The sequence below is a fragment of the Oncorhynchus clarkii genome, chromosome 7 (genome assembly GCF_045791955.1).
Source record: "Oncorhynchus clarkii lewisi isolate Uvic-CL-2024 chromosome 7, UVic_Ocla_1.0, whole genome shotgun sequence".
NCBI lineage: Eukaryota > Metazoa > Chordata > Actinopteri > Salmoniformes > Salmonidae > Oncorhynchus > Oncorhynchus clarkii.
Genome location: NC_092153.1, coordinates 30,194,480 through 30,215,548, shown reverse-complemented (window position 1 = coordinate 30,215,548; position 21,069 = coordinate 30,194,480). Strand labels below are relative to the sequence as shown.

The 21,069-nt window shown below is 41.4% G+C and overlaps 1 protein-coding gene across 2 annotated transcripts in view; it reads right to left on the bottom strand.

Moving 5' to 3' along the window:
- LOC139413148 (zinc finger protein 271-like) overlaps positions 1 to 15,672 on the bottom strand; it is a 29,472-nt gene extending 13,800 nt beyond the window's left edge. For both annotated transcript variants that reach the window (XM_071160243.1, XM_071160242.1), the window contains exon 1: positions 15,156 to 15,672. In XM_071160243.1, coding sequence (XP_071016344.1) covers positions 15,156 to 15,492 — 337 coding nt within the window. In that variant the 5' untranslated portion in view covers positions 15,493 to 15,672. The remainder of the gene's footprint in view (positions 1 to 15,155) is intronic.
- Between the last annotated feature and the right edge of the window lie 5,397 nt (positions 15,673 to 21,069).

Here is a 21,069-nt window from a genome sequence, read left to right as displayed (position 1 = left end):
TTTTTTGTGGCCTTCCAAAGCCAGGATTCAGATGCGGCAAGGACATCAAGGTTGGCGGAGTGTGCTAAAGCAGTGAGTAAAACAAACTTAGGGAGGAGGCTTCTGATGTTAACATGCATGAAACCAAGGCTTTTACGGTTACAGAAGTCAACAAATGAGAGCGCCTGGGGACACACAGGGCCTGGGTAAACCTCTACATCACCCGAGGAACAGAGGAGTAGGATGAGGGTACGGCTAAAGGCTATCAGAACTGGTCGTCTAGTGGGTTGTGAACAGAGAATAAAAGGAGCAGATTTCTGGGCGTGGTAGGATAGATTCAACGCATAACGTACAGACAGGGGTATGGTAGTGTGCAGATACAGTGGAGGTAAACCTAGGTATTGAGTGACGATAAGAGAGGTTGCATCTCTGGAGGCACCGGTTATGGTAGGTGAGGTGTCAGGGAAATTGCAATTTATGTTATAATACTTGTATTGCATTATAATGGTGGTTTTATTTGACAGAATAGAGTATTCTATTGTGTGTGTGTTCTACTGAGGAAGGGCTTCTATGAGATAACACTGACAGAGGAGATTTACAATGTCTTTGGGTGATAAAACCTAAAGAGCATTCCAGAGAACATGAGTTAATGGTTCTGTTCTATACCGTACCAGGAAGAGACGGTTCCAGTTTGGAGTAGGAGGGCCAGACACTGGTCTATACAATGAAAACTGTTCACACAGCAGATGCTGTCTGCTATGTATTATAGATATCTTTTACACAAATCTTAACCTTGTGACCATTCTATGTATCTGTTCGTCATGTAGGTTGAAAGGGGTGTATCTGGGCTATAAAAGATCTTTGTACTTTTGTTAATAAATAGTGAATTGTTGATAAGTATTTGCTATTGCAAAGCTCTTATTATTAAAGATTTAGTTTAAGTATAACTCTGACTTGTGTGAAGTTTGTCTCTCCTCATTTGATAGTAAAGAAATTAACCACCAGAGGTCACCGCATATGTGGGAGGTGGGACAAAAGAGTTCTCTGAGGCATGTTGAGTGGGACTAGGGGCTCTGCAGTAAAATAAAACAATGATAACTACCCTAAACAACAGTATACAAGGCATATTGAAATTAGAGAGACATAAAGGAAGGCATAAAGCAATCACAGGTGTTGATTGGGAGAGCTAGCTTAGACAACAACGGGTAAGACAACAACAACAGGTAAAATGGCGATGAATGGGCAGAGAGGGTCAGTTAACTACACACAGGGCCTGAAATCAAGGCTGAGGCCGACAGTTAAACAAAATAAACAAAATGGAGTACTGTGATTAATAACAGTCCAGCAGGCATCAGCTATGTAGCCAAGTGATCATAGGGTCCAGTGAACAGCAATATATGAACCAGGGAAGCCGATATGGTAGTCTTTACTACGCTGGCTGGGAGATGCACCTGGTGCTAGCTTCGGGACAAGGGCGTAACCGACATCTGGCAAAGGCCGGTTGAGGGCACATCGGACGGAAATGTGTAGGTAGACCAGTCGTGATGGATAGGCGGGGCTCCGTGTCGACAAAGGGTCCAGGCCAATTGGCAAAAGAGGTATTGTAGCTGGAGTGAATTTGTTTGCTAGCCGGGAGACGCACCTGGCTCGAGGCTAATTGGTGTTAGCTTCGGGACAAGGGCGTTAGCCACTATAGCCAATCCGGTGCAAAGGTCCAGAGCTTACGGCAGGAATCCGGTGATGTAGTGGCTTCTAGTCGTCTTAGTGAAGAGTCTGGGAGGCATCAGCTGTGTAGCCGAGTGATCATAGGGTCCACTGAGCAGGCCGGGAGATGGGCCTGGCTCAAGGCTAGCTTCGGGGCTGGGCCACTCGGTAGCAGCTAGCTAGCTGCGATTATCCGGTGTAATGGTCCAGAGCTTACGGCAGGAATACGGTGATGTAGTGGAGAAAAACAGTCCGATATGCTCAGGGTTGATATCGCGCTGTGCAGACTGGCAGGTATTATAAAGGCTAAAAACAGCGGGTATCTTAGCTAAAAATTTAAAGGCTGCTAGCAGTGGCTAACAATGACTAAATAGCAAGTAGCTAATCAGCTGGTTAGCTTCTGATGGCTAACTTCCGATGGAGGTTCTAGCTATAAGGTCTAAAAAATAGCAGATCCGTATCATATTGGGTGAGGCGGGTTGCCGGAAGGTATATTTAATTTAAAGATGGAAAAAGAGATTGAAATATTGCAATATATACAAAAAAAGACGAAAAAACATAACATTTACAACAAACACGTCTTACTGCTTCGCCATCTTGGATTACAAACTCTGAAATTATTTTGTATTTCTGTGCCCACGAAAACTGTTTCCCAAGCGTAACATAAGGAGCAACTAAATGATACATATTTCGAGTGCATTTCAGAATACAAAAAAACTGTCCGACAGCAAGATCTCCTATTTAAGTTGAAGTTCATCATATGACAAGAGTAACGTTAGGACTATAACTACTGTTCCCTGAAGGAGGGAAACTAGGTACAACATACTATTAAATTCAAGCCTCGCTGGAATCCCTGCCTTCTACAGGTGATGAACGATGAGGCTCGGATTTATTACTTAAATATAATACCACTCTTCACCGACCCAGGAAGGGGTGGGGCCAAACAGGTGTTGTACCTCGTTTCCCTCCTTCAAGGAACACTAATTATAGTGTTAGGTTCTAATTTTTCAGAGAAAATAACTCACGGACACTAGAGAAGCTTAATCAAGTTTAATTATTCCCAAAGGGTCGTTACAGCTGTAAGTCAGACAAAAACATGTTCTCACCATCACAAGTATACGGTGCCTTGCGAAAGTATTCGGCCCCCTTGAACTTTGCGACCTTTTGCCACATTTCAGGCTTCAAACATAAAGATATAAAACTGTATTTTTGTGTGAAGAATCAACAACAAGTGGGACACAATCATGAAGTGGAACGACATTTATTGGATATTTCAAACTTTTTGAACAAATCAAAAACTGAAAAATTGGGCGTGCAAAATTGGCACAGATCTGGGGGAAGGGTACCAAAAAAGATTCTGCAGCATTGAAGGTCCCTAAGAACACTGTGGCCTCCATCATTCTTAAAGGGAATACTCTTCCTGGAGCTGGTCACCCGGCAAAACTGAGCGATTGGGGGAGAAGGGCCTTGGTCAGGGAGGTGACCAGAAACCTGATGGTCACTCTGACAGAGCTCCAAAGTTCCTCTGTGGAGATGGGAGAACCTTCCAGAAGGACAATCATCTCTGCAGCACTCCACCAATCAGACCTTTATGGTAGAGTGGCCAGATGGAAACCACTCCTTAATAAAAAGGCACATGACAGCATGCTTGGAGTTTGACAAAAGGCACCTTAAGGACTCTAAAAGCATGAGAAACAAGATTCTCTGGCTTGATGAAACCAAGATTGAACTCATTGGCCTGAATGCCAAGAGTCACGTCTGAAGGAAACCTGGCACCAGGTTTTTCAGAAGCAGGGACTGGGAGACCAGTGACGAAACCAAGATTGAACTCATTGGCCTGAATGCCAAGAGTCACGTCAGGTTTTTCAGAAGCAGGGATCGAGGAAAATATTAACGGCGCAAAGTGCAGAGACATCCTTGATGAAAGACCTGCTCCAGAGCACTCAGGACCTCAGACTGGGGCGAATGTTCACCGTCCAACAGGACAACAACCTTAAGCACACAACCAAGACAACAGGAGTGGCTTCGGGGGAAGTCTCTGAAGGTCCTTGAGTGGTCCAGCCAGAGCCCGGACTTGAGCTTGATCTAACGTCTCTGGAGAGACGTGAAAATAGCTGTGCAGTGATGTTCTCCATCCAACCTGACAGAGCTAGAAAGGATCTGCAAAGAGGGATGGGAGAAACTCCCCAAATGCAGGTGTGCCAAATAAATTAGCTAAATTAAAAGGGGGGGAATCATTTAATCAATTTTAGAATACGGCTTTAACGTAACAAAATGTGGAAAAAGTCAAGGGGTTTGACTACTTTCCAAATGCACTGTATACAGCACCACCTCCCCCATAAGCATTCCTGTCTTTTCTGTAGATGTTATATCCCTGTATTGCTACTGCTGTATCAAAGGAATTATCTCAGTGGGTTTCAGAGATGAACAGTACAGTGCATTCCAAATTCAATAGTCAGGCAAGTAAACAAAAACGTTTTCAAATAAAACTATTCCAGAAAATGTCAGAGTATATAACGCCCGTCCGTACAAGAGACAGTCGGACCAATCACGTTCATATTGTCATGCTGTGACATGCAGTTCCTAATCATAATCTCACAAAATCCCTTTTTAAAGTCAGGTTATGAGTCGAGAAACATGCCTATTTTCCTTGAAAGTACATAATGTTACAATTGCAAAGCTATACGATATTACAGAGAACAAGTCAATTATCGCACATCTCTGAAAATATTTGTAATGTTGTGCTTCTTGTTCAAAGAGGGTAATTCATGCCAATGTTCTTTTCTTTTAGCTGTTAATACAAATCGAAAGGAGTTTCCAATATCCTAATTTCCGAAAGTATTTATGGTGGTAGCTAGTAATACACAAGCTAGGTCTATTTGAAACATTGCCCTCCCATGGCAGAATTTACCAGCCCCAGGTTCAGAAGCTTTAAAACCACATAAAACATATTTAAAACCCGATTCTATTTTTGCCCAAAGTCGAGATATAATTTATTCAAACGGAACATAATATTATTTTAGGGTATTTTATTTTTGGAGTCAAAGTTAGCTTTGGAATATATTTCATTTTTCAAACAGGTTTGTTATTTTATTTCAGTTTACTAAAAAGTTTTCCCCTAATTATTTTTTCTATAATAAGCATGGAGGTTTCCCCTATCAACCAGTCATAAGTACTGGCGATAAAGCGCCTTGTAACCTAGCTGGGAATGGGACAGTTGGAACCCTTCTGTGGTAAGAGACCGGGGAAATTTGTAATCATATCATATCTAATTCCCAGGAATGGGGTTCATTTGAACCACAGAGACTGTGTGAGGGATAATAACATGGCCGTGTCCAACCCTGCTTTTTCCCCCGACTGCGCTACCAACCACCAATCTCCAACAGGGCCCTTAACCTGTATCACTAGACACCTCATAGTCAGCTACAGGTAGGAATCAGCAATGAATCCCAATAATGAGACACCTCTGGGGAGGGGTGTCAGCAACATTTAAAAAAAATATAAATATATAGTGTTTTATGACAAACCATTTTTTACAAATCCGTCAAGACACCAACTTAGACTTTACTGTGAAATGCTTTTACTTACAAGCCCTTAACCAGCAGTGCAGTTCAAGAAGAAGAAAACGTTTACCAAGTAGACTCAAATAAAAAGTAATAATAAAAAGTAACAATGAGAACAACAATAACAAGAAAATATACAGGGGGCACCGGTACCGAGTCAATGTGCGGGGGTACAGGCTAGTTGAGGTAATCTGTACATGAAGGTGGGGGCGTAGTGAAGATGCATAGGTAACAAACAACCAGCGAGTAGCAGCAGTGCACAAAAGGAAGGGGGGGGGGGGGATTTTATGAATTGTTCAGCAGTCTTATGGCTTGGGGGTAGAAGCTGTTGAGGAGGCTTTTGGTCCTAGACTTGGTGCTGCGGTACCACTTGCCGTGCGGTAGCAGAGAAAACCGTCTATAACTTGTGTGACTGGAGTCTCTGACAATTTTGTGGGCTTTCCTCTGACACCACCCACTATATAGGTCCTGGATGGCAGGAAGCTTGGCCCCAGTGATGTACTGGGCAGTTTGCACTCCCCTCTGTAGCGCCTTAGGGTCAGATGCCGAGCAGACAAATATTTTCAGTCTCCTGAGGGGGAAAAGGTTTTGTTGTGCCCTCTTCACGACCGTCTTGGTATATACCCACGTGGGTGATTAAAAGATGAACTGAGGTCCACACTCCAGTTCAGTTGATGCTGGTAATGCACCTTAAAGTTTGTTGCCCACCACCATATAAAGTTCAAAGAAGAAAAAGAAGCCTGAAGGAAGGAGAAATTACGAAAAAATAATTTATTTTACCTTCTGGGGCATCGCGACTGGTTACCTATTTTGATGTGATATGAAAGTATTGTGTTAACTTATGTTGATGTGATATGAAAGTTTAGGGATTTATGTTTCTAGAAACGTATCGCAATTGAGAATCAATTCACATTTAGGTGGATTTTTTGACTATTTTACCTCTGAAAAACATACAGTCCTTGGACCTTGAGGAGTAACGGGAGCAGCAATCAGCAGTAGAAACAATAACAATAACATACCAAAGCGTACTCCCGGCCCGTTTTGGTAAAAAGCTGAGGGATGGGGCTGGAGAAATGCAACCCTCCATGATATCAACATTCTAGTTTTAACCATGTTTTAACCATGTTTTGAGGATATAGTGTTTGTTTATATTTACTGACAAATATTAGAATAAAAAAAAGCTTATATTTGGGGTTCTGATGGGGTATGACAGTTAATCTAAGCTCCTGAGGCATTTATAAATTAATTCTTCAAGAAACAGATGGGTACATATCATTAATGTATAAGTCCCAAAATGGATGTAACAACTGCTCCTTTAAGAGTTCATCTTGGGCTAAGCTAATAGGAGATATTGAGGATTACAGTATTTCAGGCATTTTTATTGGAAGCATGTGATCAATTGTTAACATTTTGTTGATGGTCCACTCTTGATGTTCTACACGTTATAGTGTAGCTTCAGCCATTCCTACAGAACAACATTAAAGTGTAGAACCCCTTTACAGCATATTGGTTAAACGACTGTTAAAACAGATCTCCAACATCCTCATCTCCAATGTGACAGTAATCTCCCCCTCCTCGTCTTTCACTCCAAAAATTGCATCCGCCTCTTCTTTTACTGTAACATCCTCCTCTTTCACTGAACGGGTCTTCCTCTTTCACTGAAACGGCTTTCTCTTCTTCTTCCACTTTAACAGACTCTACTTGTTTGTTTTTTAAAAATTTTACCCACTTTTTCCTCCCCAATTTCGTGGTATCCAATTGTTGTAGTAGCTACTATCTTGTCTCATTGCTACAACTCCCGTACGGGCTCGGGAGAGACGAAGGCTCCGATACACAACCCAACCAGCCGTACTGCTTCTTAACACAGCGCGCATCCAACCCGGAAGCCAGCCGCACCAATGTGTCGGAGGCTACACCGTGCACCTGGCAACCTTGTCTAGCGCGCACTGTGCCCGGCCCGCCACAGGAGTCGCTGGTGCGCGATGAGACAAGGAGATCCCTGCCGACCAATCCCTCCCTAACCCGGACGACGCTAGGCCAATTGTGCGTCGCCCCACGGACCTCCCGGTCGCGGCCAGTTACGACAGAGCCTGGGCACGAACCCAGGGACTCTGATGGCACAGCTGGCGCTGCAGTACAGCGCCCTTAACCCACCTGCGCCACCCGGGAGGCCACCCTCACCTTGTTATTGTATTGTAACAGCCTTATCTTCCTCCTCCTCTTTCAAAAGAGCTTCTTTCTCCATCCAGTAGACCTCCTCTTCTTCAACAGGAGGAGAGTAACTTAGTGAACTCATGGTCTGGTATGTTTGCTAGCTAGCATTAGCGACTAGCCTAGTCCTAAGCTAACTTAGCAAACCAACTAGCTGACAAACAACGTAAATATATAATTAAATGGGCCAACAAGTACATTCGACAGAAGTGTGTTTAAAACACAGCGACTAATATACCCCAAAACAGTGTAAAGAGCGTGAATGTTTTAGCTATGTTTGTTAGAAAGCTACCAAGGAGTCTGACTAGCTGTTGTTGTTGGAGCGTCCCGTCCACTAGATTATATGTCACACTGGCAGCATCGCCTGAACCTAAAAATCACCATCTGCTGACTGGAGTGGGCAACGCAGTTGAGGAACCAAAAGTTTACTTTTCATTTATCAAGTTTAATAGTCTTTCAAAGAGAAGCATGTGTTGATTAGTTTTTAATGAGTGAGAAAATAAAACAAACTTTACACCCACTACATATTTGCATTGAACCATACTTCTGACATGATTTTGACCCGAGGCATATCTTTTATCATAGCCAAAATGTGGTTTTTCATGACTTTGTCAATCAACTTGTTCTTAATAAATCTAAATCATGGTTTAGTGTTTCTGGATCAAAATGGACTTTTAACAAATTCAAATCCTTTGGAGTCAGTTTGACCCCAGCCAAAAGCACCTTTGATAAATAGGACGTTTATTTCAAATCAAAATTAAATCACATTTTATTGGTCACATACACGTTTAGCAGATGTTATTGCGGGTGTAGTGAAATGCTTGTGGTTCTAGCTGCGACAGTGCAGTAATATCTAACAATTTCACAACATATACCCAATACACACACATCTAAGTATTTGAATCTAGGTTTCTCTGTAGACATGATCCATCCCAGAGGGTGATGGGGCACCTGTATCAGTGGTTTTGACCAGATAGACACCTGCAGACACAGTGCATAATGTATTCAGACCCCTTCACTTTTTCCACATTTTGTTACGTTACAGCCTTATTCTAAAATTATTCAGCCTTATTCAAATCTACACACAAAAGCACATAATGACAAACCAAAAACAAGTTTTTAGACATTTTTGCACATTTATTTACTTAAGTATTCAAACCCTTCACAATGAGACTCGAAATGGAGCGCAGATGCATCTTGATTTCACGAATCATCCTTGAGATGTTTCTACAACTTGATTGGAGTCCACCTGTGGTAAATTCAATTGATTGGACATGACTTGGAAAGGCACACACCTGTCTATATAAGGTCACACAGGTAGCAGTGGATGTCAGAGAAAAAAACAATGAATGAGGTAAATTAAATTATCTGTTGAGCTCTGAGACAGTATTACGTCGAGGCACAGATGTGGGGAAGGGTACCAAAACATTTCTGTGGCATTGAAGGTCCCCAAGAACACAGTGGCCTCCATCATTCTTAAATGGAAGAAGTTTGGAACCACCAAGACTCTTCCAAGAGCTGGCCGCCCAGCAGAACTGAGCAATCGGTGGAGAAGGGCCTTCATCAGGGAAGGGAGCAAGAACCCGATGGTCACTCTGACAGAGCTACAGATTTCCTCTGTGGAGATGGGAGAACCTTCCGGAAGGACAACCATCCCTGCAGCACTCCACCGATCAGGTCTTTATGGAAGAGCGGGCAGACGGAATCCACTCCACAGTAAAAGGCACATGACAGCCTGCTTGAAGGTTGCCAAAAGGCATTCAGGCCAAAGAGTTCAATCTTGGTTTCATCAGACCAGATAATCTTGTTTCTCATGGTCTGAGAGTCTTTAGGTGCCTTTTGGCAAACTCTAAGCGGGCTGTAATGTGCCTTTTACTGAGGAGTGGCTTCCATCTGGCCACTCTACCACAAAGGCCTGATTGGTGGAGTGCTGCAGAGATGGTTGTCCTTCTGGAAGGTTCTCCCATTCCCACAGAGGAACTTTAGAGTTCTGTCAGAGTGACCATTCTCCCCCGATTGTGCAGTTTGGCTGGGTAGCCAGCTCCCGGAAGAGTCTACCAAACTTCTTCCATTAAAAAATGATGGTGGCCACTGTATTCTTGGGGACCAATGCTGCAGACATTTTTTGGTACCATTCCCCAGATCTGTGCCTCGACACAATCCTGTCTCGGAGCTCTAAGGACAATTTATTCGACCTCATTGCTTGGTGTTTGCCCTGACATGCATTGTCAACTGTGGGACCTTATATAGACAGGTGTAATCATACACAATATGATTTCATGCGGCACAAAAAAAAACACAAATTCTCAGTCAAAAATATAAGTCAGAATACAGCCTTTCTATTCTCTCATTTGATTTCAGGTTCTCTGAATGTTCTTCCACACAGAGAGCAGTGGTAGGACTTTTACCGTGTTTATCCTCTTATGCTCCTTCAGGCTACTTGACCAGGTAAAACCCTTTCCAGACTGGGAGCAGTGGAAAGGCTTTTCTCCTTTGTATCCTCTCATGAGCTTTAAGGTACGCCATTCGTGAAAATCTATTTTTACACTGGGAGCAGAAAATGCTTTTCTCCTGTGTGTATTCTCTCATGCCTTTTCAGGTTAGCTAACACGGCAAAACTCTTTCCACACTGGGAACATTGGTAAGGCTTTTCTCCTGTGTGTAGTCTCGCATGCTTTTTTAGGTTTCCTATCCGAGGAAAACTCTTTCCACACTGGGAACATTGGAATGGCTTTTCTCCTTTGTGTATTCTCTCGTTCTTTTAATTGCCCTATCTTAGTACAACTCTTTCCACACTGGGAACATTGGAAAGGCTTTTCTCCTGTGTGTTTCCTCTTATGAGCTTTTAGGTTCCCATCCTGATTAAATCACTGTTCCCAATGTGGCATGAGTTAAGGCTTTTCTCCAGTGTGTATTCTCTCGTGCATTTTCACACTGGGAACATTGGAAAGGCTTTTCTCCAGTGTGTGTCCTCTCATGCAGTTTTAGGTTCCCTAACCAGCAAAAACTATTTTCACAGTGGGAGCAGTGGTGTTCTCTCGCTGGTTTGGGCGTCTCTGGGTCTGGTTCCCCTGAAGGACTCTTCCCGCTGTCAGAGTGAGAGTCTGGTTTCTCTCCTTGCAAAGACACACAGAGTATTTTGTTAAACAGAGACCTAAATGAAACCTCCACATGATAAAACTGTCTTCCCATGAGGTTTAATCTAGACTAAATCCCTCAATAAAAGAGGAGAACTGGTCATCACAGAGTGGCTGTAGTGCTTTGTAGGCTGGGTAAATCCATTTGAATTCAATACATTTTTGACAGCATCCCTTTTGATTAAAAAAAAATCTTTCCTTACATGTTTGACTATGGAAGAAGTGGTAAGAAATTGACTTCATGTAACTGAATCTAAAAACATTCATGAAATATACAGTACCAGTTTGGACACACCTAGTCATTCAAGGGTTCCTCTTTATTTTTTACTATATTCTACATTGTAGAATAATAGTGAAGACATGAAAACTATGAAATAACACATATGGAATCATGTAGTAACCAAAAAAGTGGTAAACAATTCAAAATATATTTTAGATTTTTCAAAGCAGCCACTCTTTGCCTTGATGACAGCTTTGCACATTCTTGGCAATCTCTCAACCAGCTTCACCTGGAATGCTTTTCCAACAGTCTTGAAGGAGTTCCCACATATGCTGAGCACTTGTTGGCTGCTTTTCCTTCACTCTGCGGTCCAATTCATCCCAAACCATCTCAATTGGGTTGAGGTCGGGTGATTGTGAAGGCCAGGTCATCTGATACAGTACTCCATCACTATCCTTTTTGGTTAAATAGCCCTTACACAGCCTGGAGGTGTGTGGGGGTCATTGTACTGCTGAGAAACAAATGATAGTCCCACTAAGCGCAAACCAGATGGGATGGCGCATCGCTTCAGAATGCTGTGGTAGCCAGACAGGTTTTTGCCTTTCCAAATCAAATCCTATCAATTGAATTTACCACAGGTGGACTCCTATCAAGTTGCAGAAACATCTCAATGATGATCAATGGAAACAGTATGCACCTGAGGTCAATTTCGAGTCTCTTAGCAAACAGTTTGAATACTTTATATTTATATTTATATATATACACACTGCTCAAAAAAAATGAAGGGAACACTTAAACAACACAATGTAACTCCAAGTCAATCACACTTCTGTGAAATCAAACTGTCCACTTAGGAAGCAACACTGATGACAATAAATTTCACATGCTGTTGTGCAAATGGAATAGACAACAGGTGGAAATTATAGGCAATTAGCAAGACACCCCCAATAAAGGAGTGGTTCTGCAGGTGGTGACCACAGACCACTTCTCAGTTCCTATGCTTCCTGGCTGATGTTTTGGTCACTTTTAAATGCTGGCGGTGCTTTCACTCAAGTGGTAGCATGAGACGGAGTCTACAACCCACACAAGTGGCTCAGGTAGTGCAGCTCATCCAGGATGGCACATCAATGAGAGCTGTGGCAAGAAGGTTTGCTGTGTCTGTCAGCGTAGTGTCCAGAGCATGGTGGCGCTACCAGGAGACAGGCCAGTACATCAGGAGACGTGGAGGAGGCCCTAGGAGGGCAACAACCCAGCAGCAGGACCACTACCTCCGCCTTTGTGCAAGGAGGAGCAGGAGGAGCACTGCCAGAGCCCTGCAAAATGACCTCCAGCAGGCCACAAATTTGCATGTGTCTGCTCAAACGGTCAGAAACAGACTCCATGAGGGTGGTATGAGGGCCCAACGTCCACAGGTGGGGGTTGTGCTTACAGCCCAACACCGAGCAGGACGTTTGACATTTGCCAGAGAACACCAAGGTTGGCAAATTTGCCACTGGCGCCCTGTGCTCTTAACCTTAAAACATTCATTCAGTTGCCGTTGGAGTGAGGCCTAGCCTACTGGTGATTAATATTGGGAAATTATTTGGCTGGAGGGAAGGTTGTGCCAAATCCTGTCGTTTGTAAGGAACCCAGAATTGAGGAACCAGGTGGGTTATCAGAAAAGAACCCTAAAGTGATCCCAGCATGTGCCGTTACACGTGCTCTGTCTAAGAAATTCGCCGGGAGCAAGTCTAGTGTTGAGGATGTCAGCGATCCCACCATGGTTGATCTGTCGGAGACATTTGTGAGTGATCCTGATTTCGGTAAACCTCCTGAGTTGACCTCTCCTTTGAAAACCCCAAAGGTGAGAGTTTGTAGAACCTCTGAATGAAGGATCCCTACAGTTGACACTTGGATGTCTAGGAAGCAGCACATTGCTGAACAGAGTAAAAATGTTTCTAGGAAGCTGTTGATTGATGAACAGAGTAAAAATGTTTCTAGGAAGCAACTGATAGCTGAACAGAGTTGAGATGTTTCTAGGAAGCAGCTGACAGCTGAACAGAGTTGAGATGTTTCTAGGAAGCAGCTGATAGCTGAACAGAGTTGAGATGTTTCTAGGAAGCAGCTGACAGCTGAACAGAGTTGAGATGTTTCTAGGAAGCAGCTGACTGCTGAACAGAGTAAAGATGTTTCTAGGAAGCAGCTGATTGCTGAACAGAGTAAAGATGTTTCCCTCTCCCCTCTTTTTGCTGAGGTGCATCCAGAGGAGTTTAATGAAGTTTTTGTTGGTAATTTTGACAGGAGATGGATTCTAACGAGGACAAAGCTTTCTAACGAGGACATGGCGTTCTAACGAGGATATGGCGTTCTAACGAGGATATGGCGTTCTAACGAGGACATGGCGTTCTAACGAGGACATGGCGTTCTCGCTCAACTTCTGGAACAAATTGTTGTTCTAGATGCGCTTCGACAAGAGATACTGAGGTTGTCTCACGATGGCAGTATGGCAGGTCATCAAGACGTCTGAAACAGGATGTTGTGGCTCATTGTAAATCCTGTGGCGTTTGCCAGTGGACAGGTAAACCAAACCAAGCTGTACCGGTTGCACCTTTGCAGCCTATTCCTGCTTTTGACAAACATTCCAGCAAGGTTCTGGTGGACTGTGTTGGTCCTTTGCCCAAAGCCAAGAGTGGTAAGTATTTCAGTTATCTAGTGATAGACTATAATGCAGACATCATATGTAATGTGTATGTATTACTGGTTGAGTGTACTCTTCTGGTTGAGAGACATTTTGTTTTTTTTGCCGGGGAACGTCACAATGGATGTTTATAAAAAACATAATTAAAAAAAAACAACATTATTTTCTATTGTGTTATTGACTGTACGTTTGTTTGTGTGTAACTCTGTTGTTGTTTTGTCGCACTACTTTGCTTTATCTTGGCCAGGTCGCAGTTGTAAATGACAACTTGTTCTTAACTGGCCTACCTGGTTAAATAAAGGTGAAATAAAAAAAGAAATTAATAAATGACTCATTAATACATGCATTAACAGAAATTAATGTAACCAAATAACAGGAAGTAATGGTGCATTTACTCCTGGTGACATTTGTAATGGGTAATTTATATGATAAACTCAATCTAAAAGGCAATCAATTCACACAATGAAACAACGAAGGAGCAAGAATTGGTGGAAGCCAGGAGGAGGACATACTGAAGAGAGACTCACATATATCTTCACCACACAACCCTCCCCTTCTCCTTGTCTCAACATTTTAAATTATACTCAAGAGACATTATCTTCACACCTATTTGAGATGCTTTTCACTGACAGCCTCAACTCAATAATCAGTGAGGCCTATTGCCACACGCACTGCCCAAATAGGCATAAGCCTACAAGCTTGTGATTTGAAACCAAACACAGGTATTATTGTAAGGAAGCCAATGATCGCCGATTCCTCTGTGGCAACGTCATGCTTTCTGGTATCTTACATATTTCTGTATAGACAGGAGGAATCATATCATTGGGGACAAATGATTTACCTGTTGGACCCACCACTATGTAATTTCTCTCGTGTTCTATTAGACCCACCGCTATGTCATTTCTCTCCTGTTCTATTGGATCCACCGCTATGCCATTTCTCTCCTGTTCTATTGGTTTTCATATCAACTTTATTGCGTTGTCCAGAAGCCAAAAGGCACAATCCTAGTTGTTGCAGCTTTAGACTCCCCCTTTTTAAGTTTCTAACAGAGATTTTCATCTCTGTCAGATATGAACCTCTACCAGGTGGACTGTATAGAACGGTGTGTTCTAATAAAAACAATATAAGAGTTGTCTCGAGATAGTTATGCATATTCATGCCATGAGTAGTAGCTTAGCATCTCTCTCCATTGAATACAGGCTGTTGACGTCAACAACCCTCAGAGAATATGTAAAAAATAGATTACAATAATAATAAGTGTCCACCAATCCAAAGAAAGGGTAGGCGAGAGCTAAAGAAACAGCAGTGCCGCTTGTGGACAACGACTCCCCTTATCAGGGCAGAGAGACATCTTGTCAGTATATCCATAATCTTTGGTGTAGCCAACCCAACTCTCATATGACACTATCGGGGGCGCTGTGTGTAGTAAATCATCACTACACGAAAATCACTACATGCCGTGCCCCCCAGTCTGCGGTCAGCAGATAGACCCTTCTCAAATATATATGTTAAGTAACTTTTTGGAAACGGAAAGGGGTAGCTTGCTCTCTACGTTGTCTGATTCTAGACATATCAGTCATCATCCCAGGACCCTCCGTTGAAGATGTATTGACGAGCCAACCCCGAACATCCAAAGTTAAAAACAAATTTAAGGCGGTACTTACTGGGGTTACTCAGATCTCCTATCTCCCCTTCATCTTTCAATGTGACAGTAATCTCTCCTTCCTTCTTCACTCCAAAAACTGCATCCTCCTCTTCCTCTTCTTTCACAGTAACATCCTCCTCCTCTTCTTTCACTCTGAACGCGTCTTCCTCTTCTTTCACTGAAACGTCTTTCTCTTCTTCTTTCACTGTAACAGCCTCACTCTCTACTTGTTTTTTAACTGTGACATCCTCTTCTTCCTTCTCCTCTTTCACGACAATGTTCAGCCCCAGAGCTTCTTTCTCCGTCCAGCAGACCGCCTCTTCTTTAGCAGGAGGAGAGAAGTTTAGGAAGCTCATGTTCGGGGATGTTAGCTAGCTAGCTAGCTATCAATAGCGACTAGGCTAGTGCTAACTTAACCAGCCAGCTACTATAGCTGACTAATACAAAATAACGTAATATTAAATTAAATAGGTTAACATGTAGATACGACAGAGTTGTGTCTAAAACACGGTAGCTAATATAGACCGAAAGCTTCTAAATAGCTTGAATCTTTCGGCTATGTTGGCTAGCAAGCTGCCGAGGTGGTTGGTTATGAAGAATCGTCCACTAGATTATACGTCACGCTGGCAGCATCTCCTGAAAGACTCACATTGCTGTCAGCTGACTGGAGCGGAAACGCAGTTGAGAGAAATATTTTATTATCAGACAAAGATTATTTTAAATGGATATAATTAAATAATACTATTATATTGAGACATACAAAGACAGGAATGTGTTGATTGATTAGTGCGATTTTTTTTTTTTTACAACAGCACATTTAAGGCAGTTTCATTCAGTCAAACTAAATCTAAATATGTAGCCAGCTACTGTCGGTCTATACTGCTCCTACATGGTGTAACAATACATCATGTAGATGTATAAAATGAACAGACTAGGTCTATACTGCTCCTACATGGTGTAACAATACATCATGTAGATGCATATAATGAACAGACTAGGTCTATACTGCTCCTACATGGTGTAACAAAAGTTTGGGGTCACTTAGAAATGTCCTTGTTTTTGAAAGAAAATACCCAGAAATTGTCCATTAAAATAACATCAAATTGATCAGAAATACAGTGTAGACATTGTTAATGTTGTAAATGACTATTGTAGCTGGAAAAGGCTGTTTTATGGAATATCTACATAGGTGTAGAGAGGCCCATTGTCAGCAACCACTACTCCTGTGTTCCAATGGCACATTGTGTTAGCTATTTCAAGTTGATCATTTTAAAAGGCTGATTGATCAATAGAAAACCCTTTTGTGATTATGTTAGCACAGCTGAAAACTGTTGTGCTGATTTAACAAAAGCGCTTGTAAACAGTGGTGTTGCATAACAATCAGGCAGTAGAACAACAATAATCATCACCCTCTTGACCAATCTTCCCTCCCCCTAACATTGAGTTTGATTCGGACCCTGTCAGTGTGCCATGTGGACATTGGGTTTGATTCAGATCCTGCCAGTGTGCCAGGTGGTCATTGGGTTTGATTCAGACCCTGTCAGTGTGGCAGATGGTCATTGGGTTTGATTCAGACCCTGTCCGTGTGCCAGGTGGACATTTGATTTGATATTATGTGCCATACAGTGTGCCAGGTGGACATTGGGTTTATTGGTCATATGTTGTTAGGTGTACATTGGGTTTATGGGTCCTACAGCAGGTCTATGTTGTTGTCCAAGGTCAGAACTTATAACCACAGAACCAGTAGGTTGATGGTGTTGTTTGGTGAAGTAAAAACACCTCCACTAGGTCTATGTTCTTGTTAGTATGTCACCGCCTCAGACACCATTCACAATGCTGGCTGATGTTTGGTAAAACATGACATATTATTTCCTACATTCACAATGCTGGCTGTTATGAGTAAAACATGAATATTATTTCCTAACCATTCACAACGCTAGGTAGGTCTATGTTGTTGTTTGGTGATATTATGTGTCCTACAGTAGCTCTGTGTTAGGTGAAGTGAAATATTGGTCCTATGTTGTTAGGTGAAGTTATGGGTCCTACAGTAGGTCTATGTTTTGTTAGGTGAACATGGTGTGTCCTAAACTGTTAGGTCTATGTGTATGTTGTTGTTAGGTGATGTCATGTATCCTACATAGGTCTATGTCATTGTAAGGTGAAGTTGTGAGTCCAACAGTAGGTGTATGTTGTTGTTAGGTGAAGTTATTGGTCCTATGTTGTTAGGTGACAAATATCCTACAGTAGGTCTTTGTTGTTGTTAGGTGAAATTATGCATCCTACAGTAGGTCTATGTTGTTGTTAGGTGAATTATTGGTCCTACAGTAGGTCTATGTTGTTGTTAGGTGAAGTATAATGGAACTATAGTCTAGTTCCATGCATTTGCTATAGTCTAGTTCCATGCTGTTACCATAGTCTAGTTCCATGCTGTTACTATAGTCTATTTCCATGCTGTTACTGTAGTCTAGTTCCATGCTGCTACTATAGTTACTATAGCCTAGTTCTATGTTGTTACAATAGTCTAGTTCCATGCTGTTACTATAGTCTAGTTCTATGTTACTCTAGTCGAGTTCCATGTTACTATAGTCTAGTTCCATGCTGTTACTATAATCTAGTTCCATGTTGTTACAATAGTCTAGTTCCATGCTGTTACTATAGTCTAGTTCCATGTTTCTTTCGTCAAGATCCATGTTACTATAGTCTAGGTCCATGCTGTTACAATAGTCTAGATCCATGCTGTTACTATAGTCTAGTTCCATGCTGTTACTATAGTCCAGTTCCATGCTGTTACTATCGTATAGTTCCATGCTGTTTCTATAGTCTAGTTCCATGCTGTTACTGTAGTCTAGTTCCATGCTGTTACTATAGTTACTATAGTCTAGTTCCATGCTGTTACTATAGTCTAGTTCCATGCTGTTACTATAGTCTAGTTCCATGCTGTTACTATAGTCTAGTTCCATGCTGTTACTGTAGTCTAGTTCCATGCTGTTAATATAGTTACTATAGTCTAGTTCCATGTTGTTACTATAGTCTAGTTCCATGCTGTTACTATAGTCTAGTTCTATGTTACTATAGTCTAGTTCCATGTTACTATAGTCTAGTTCCATGCTGTTATTATTGTCTAGTTCCATGTTACTATAGTTACTATAGTCTTGTTCAATGCTAAAATGCTGTTACTATAGTCTAGTTCCATGCATTTGCTATAGTCTAGTTCCATGCTGTTACGATAGTCTAGTTCCATGCTGTTACTATAGTCTAGTTCCATGCTGTTACTGTAGTCTAGTTCCATGCTGTTACTATAGTTACTATATTCTAGTTCTATGTTGTTACTATAGTCTAGTTCCATGCTGTTACTATAGTCTAGTTCTATGTTACTCTAGTCGAGTTCCATGTTACTATAGTCTAGTTCCATGCTGTTACTATAGTCTAGTTCCATGCTGTTACTCTAGTCTAGTTCCATGCTGTTACAATAGTCTAGTTCCATGCTGTTACTGTAGTCTAGTTCCATGCTGTTAATATAGTTACTATAGTCTAGTTCCATGTTGTTACTATAGTCTAGTTCCATGCTGTTACTATAGTCTAGTTCTATGTTACTATAGCCTAGTTCCATGTTACTATAGTCTAGTTCCATGCTGTTACTATAGTCTAGTTCCATGTTACTATCGTCTAGTTCCATGTTACTATAGTTACTATAGTCTATAGTTACTATAGTCTAGTTCCATGCATTTGCTATGGTCTAGTTCCATGCTGTTACTATAGTCTAGTTCCATGCTGTTACTATAGTCTAGTTCCATGCTGTTACTGTAGTCTAGTTCCATGCTGTTACTATAGTTACTATAGTCTAGTTCTATGTTGTTACTATAGTCTAGTTCCATGCTGTTACTATAGTCTAGTTCTATGTTACTCTAGTCGAGTTCCATGTTACTATAGTCTAGTTCCATGCTGTTACTATAGTCTAGTTCCATGCTGTTACTATAGTCTAGTTCCATGCTGTTACTGTAGTCTAGTTCCATGCTGTTAATATAGTTGCTATAGTCTAGTTCCATGTTGTTACTATAGTCTAGTTCCATGCTGTTACTATAGTCTAGTTCTATGTTACTATAGCCTATTTCCATGTTACTATAGTCTAGTTCCATGCTGTTACTATAGTCTAGTTCCATGTTACTATCGTCTAGTTCCATGTTACTATAGTTTAGTTCCGTGCAGTTACTATAGTTTAGTTCCATACTGTCACTATAGTCTAGTTCTATGCTGTTACTATAGTTTAGTTCAATGCTGTTACTTTTGTCTAGTTCTGTGCTGTTACTATAGTCTTGTTCCATGTTGTTACTATAGTCTAGTTCTATGCTGTTACTATAGTCTAGTTCTATGTTACTATAGTTTAGTTCCATGTTGTTACTTTAGTCTAGTTCCATGCTGTTACTATGGTCTAGTTCCATACTGTTACTATAGTCTAGTTCCATGCTGTTACTATAGTCTAGTTCCAAGCTGTTACTATAGTTACTATAGTTTAGTTCCAAGTTGTTACTATAGTCTAGTACCATGATGCTACTATAGTCTAGTTATATGGTACTATAGTCTAGTTCCATGTTACTATAGTCTAGTTCCATGTTGTTACTATAGTCTAGTTCCATGCTGTTACTATAGTCTAGTTCCAGACTGTTACTATAGTCTATGTCCATGCTGTTACAATAGTCTAGTTCCATGCTTTTACTATAGTCTAGTTCCATGTTACTATAGTCTAGTTCCATGTTGTTACTTTAGTCTAGTTCCATGCAGTTACTATAGTCTAGTTCCATACTGTTACTATAGTCTAGTTCCATGCTGTTACATTAGTCTAGTTCCATGCTGTTACTGTAGTCTAGTTCCATGCTGTTAATATAGTTACTATAGTCTAGTTCCATGTTGTTACTATAGTCTAGTTCCATGCTGTTACTATAGTCTAGTTCTATGTTACTATAGCCTAGTTCCATGTTACTATAGTCTAGTTCCATGCTGTTACTATAGTCTAGTTCTATGTTACTATAGCCTAGTTCCATGTTACTATAGTCTAGTTCCATGTTACTATAGTCTAGTTCCATGCTGTTACTATAGTCTAGTTCCATGCTGTTGTTAGGTGAATTTATGGGTCCAACAGTAGATTTATGGTGTTGTTTGGTGAAGTTATGGGTCCTACAGTAGGTGTGTGTTATTGTTAGGTGAAGTTATGGGTCCAATAGTAGGTCTATGTTTTTTTTGATATTATGTGCCATACAGTAGTTCTATGTTAGGCGAAGTTATTGGTCATATGTTGTTAGGTGAAGTTATGGGTCCTACAGTAGGTCTATGTTGTTGTTAGGTGAATTTATGGGTCCTACAGTAGGTTGATGGTGTTGTTTGGTGAAGTAATGGGTCCTCCACTAGGTCTATGTTCTTGTTAGGTGAATTACTGGGTCCCTTACTAGGTCTTCTATATTGTTTGGTGAAGTTATGGGTCCTACAGTAGGTCTATGTTATTGTAAGGTGAAGTTGTGAGTCCCAAACTAGGTAGGTCTATGTTGTTGTTTGGTGATATTATGCGTCCTACAGTAGTTCTGTGTTAGGTGAAGTTATTGGTCCTATGTTGTTAGGTGAAGTTATGGGTCCTACAGTAGGTCTATGTTGTTGTTAGGTGAAGTTATGGGTCCTACAGTAGGTCTATGTGTATGTTGTTGTTAGGTGAAGTTATGGGTCCTACAGAAGGTCTATGTCATTGTAAGGTGAAGTTGTGAGTCCAACAGTAGGTGTATGTTGTTGTTAGGTGAAGTTATTGGTCCTATGTTGTTAGGTGACATTATGGGTCCTACAGTAGGTCTTTGTTGTTGTTAGGTGAAGTTATGCATCCTACAGTAGGTCTATGTTGTTGTTAGGTGAAGTTATTGGTCCTACAGTAGGTCTATGTTGTTGTTAGGTGA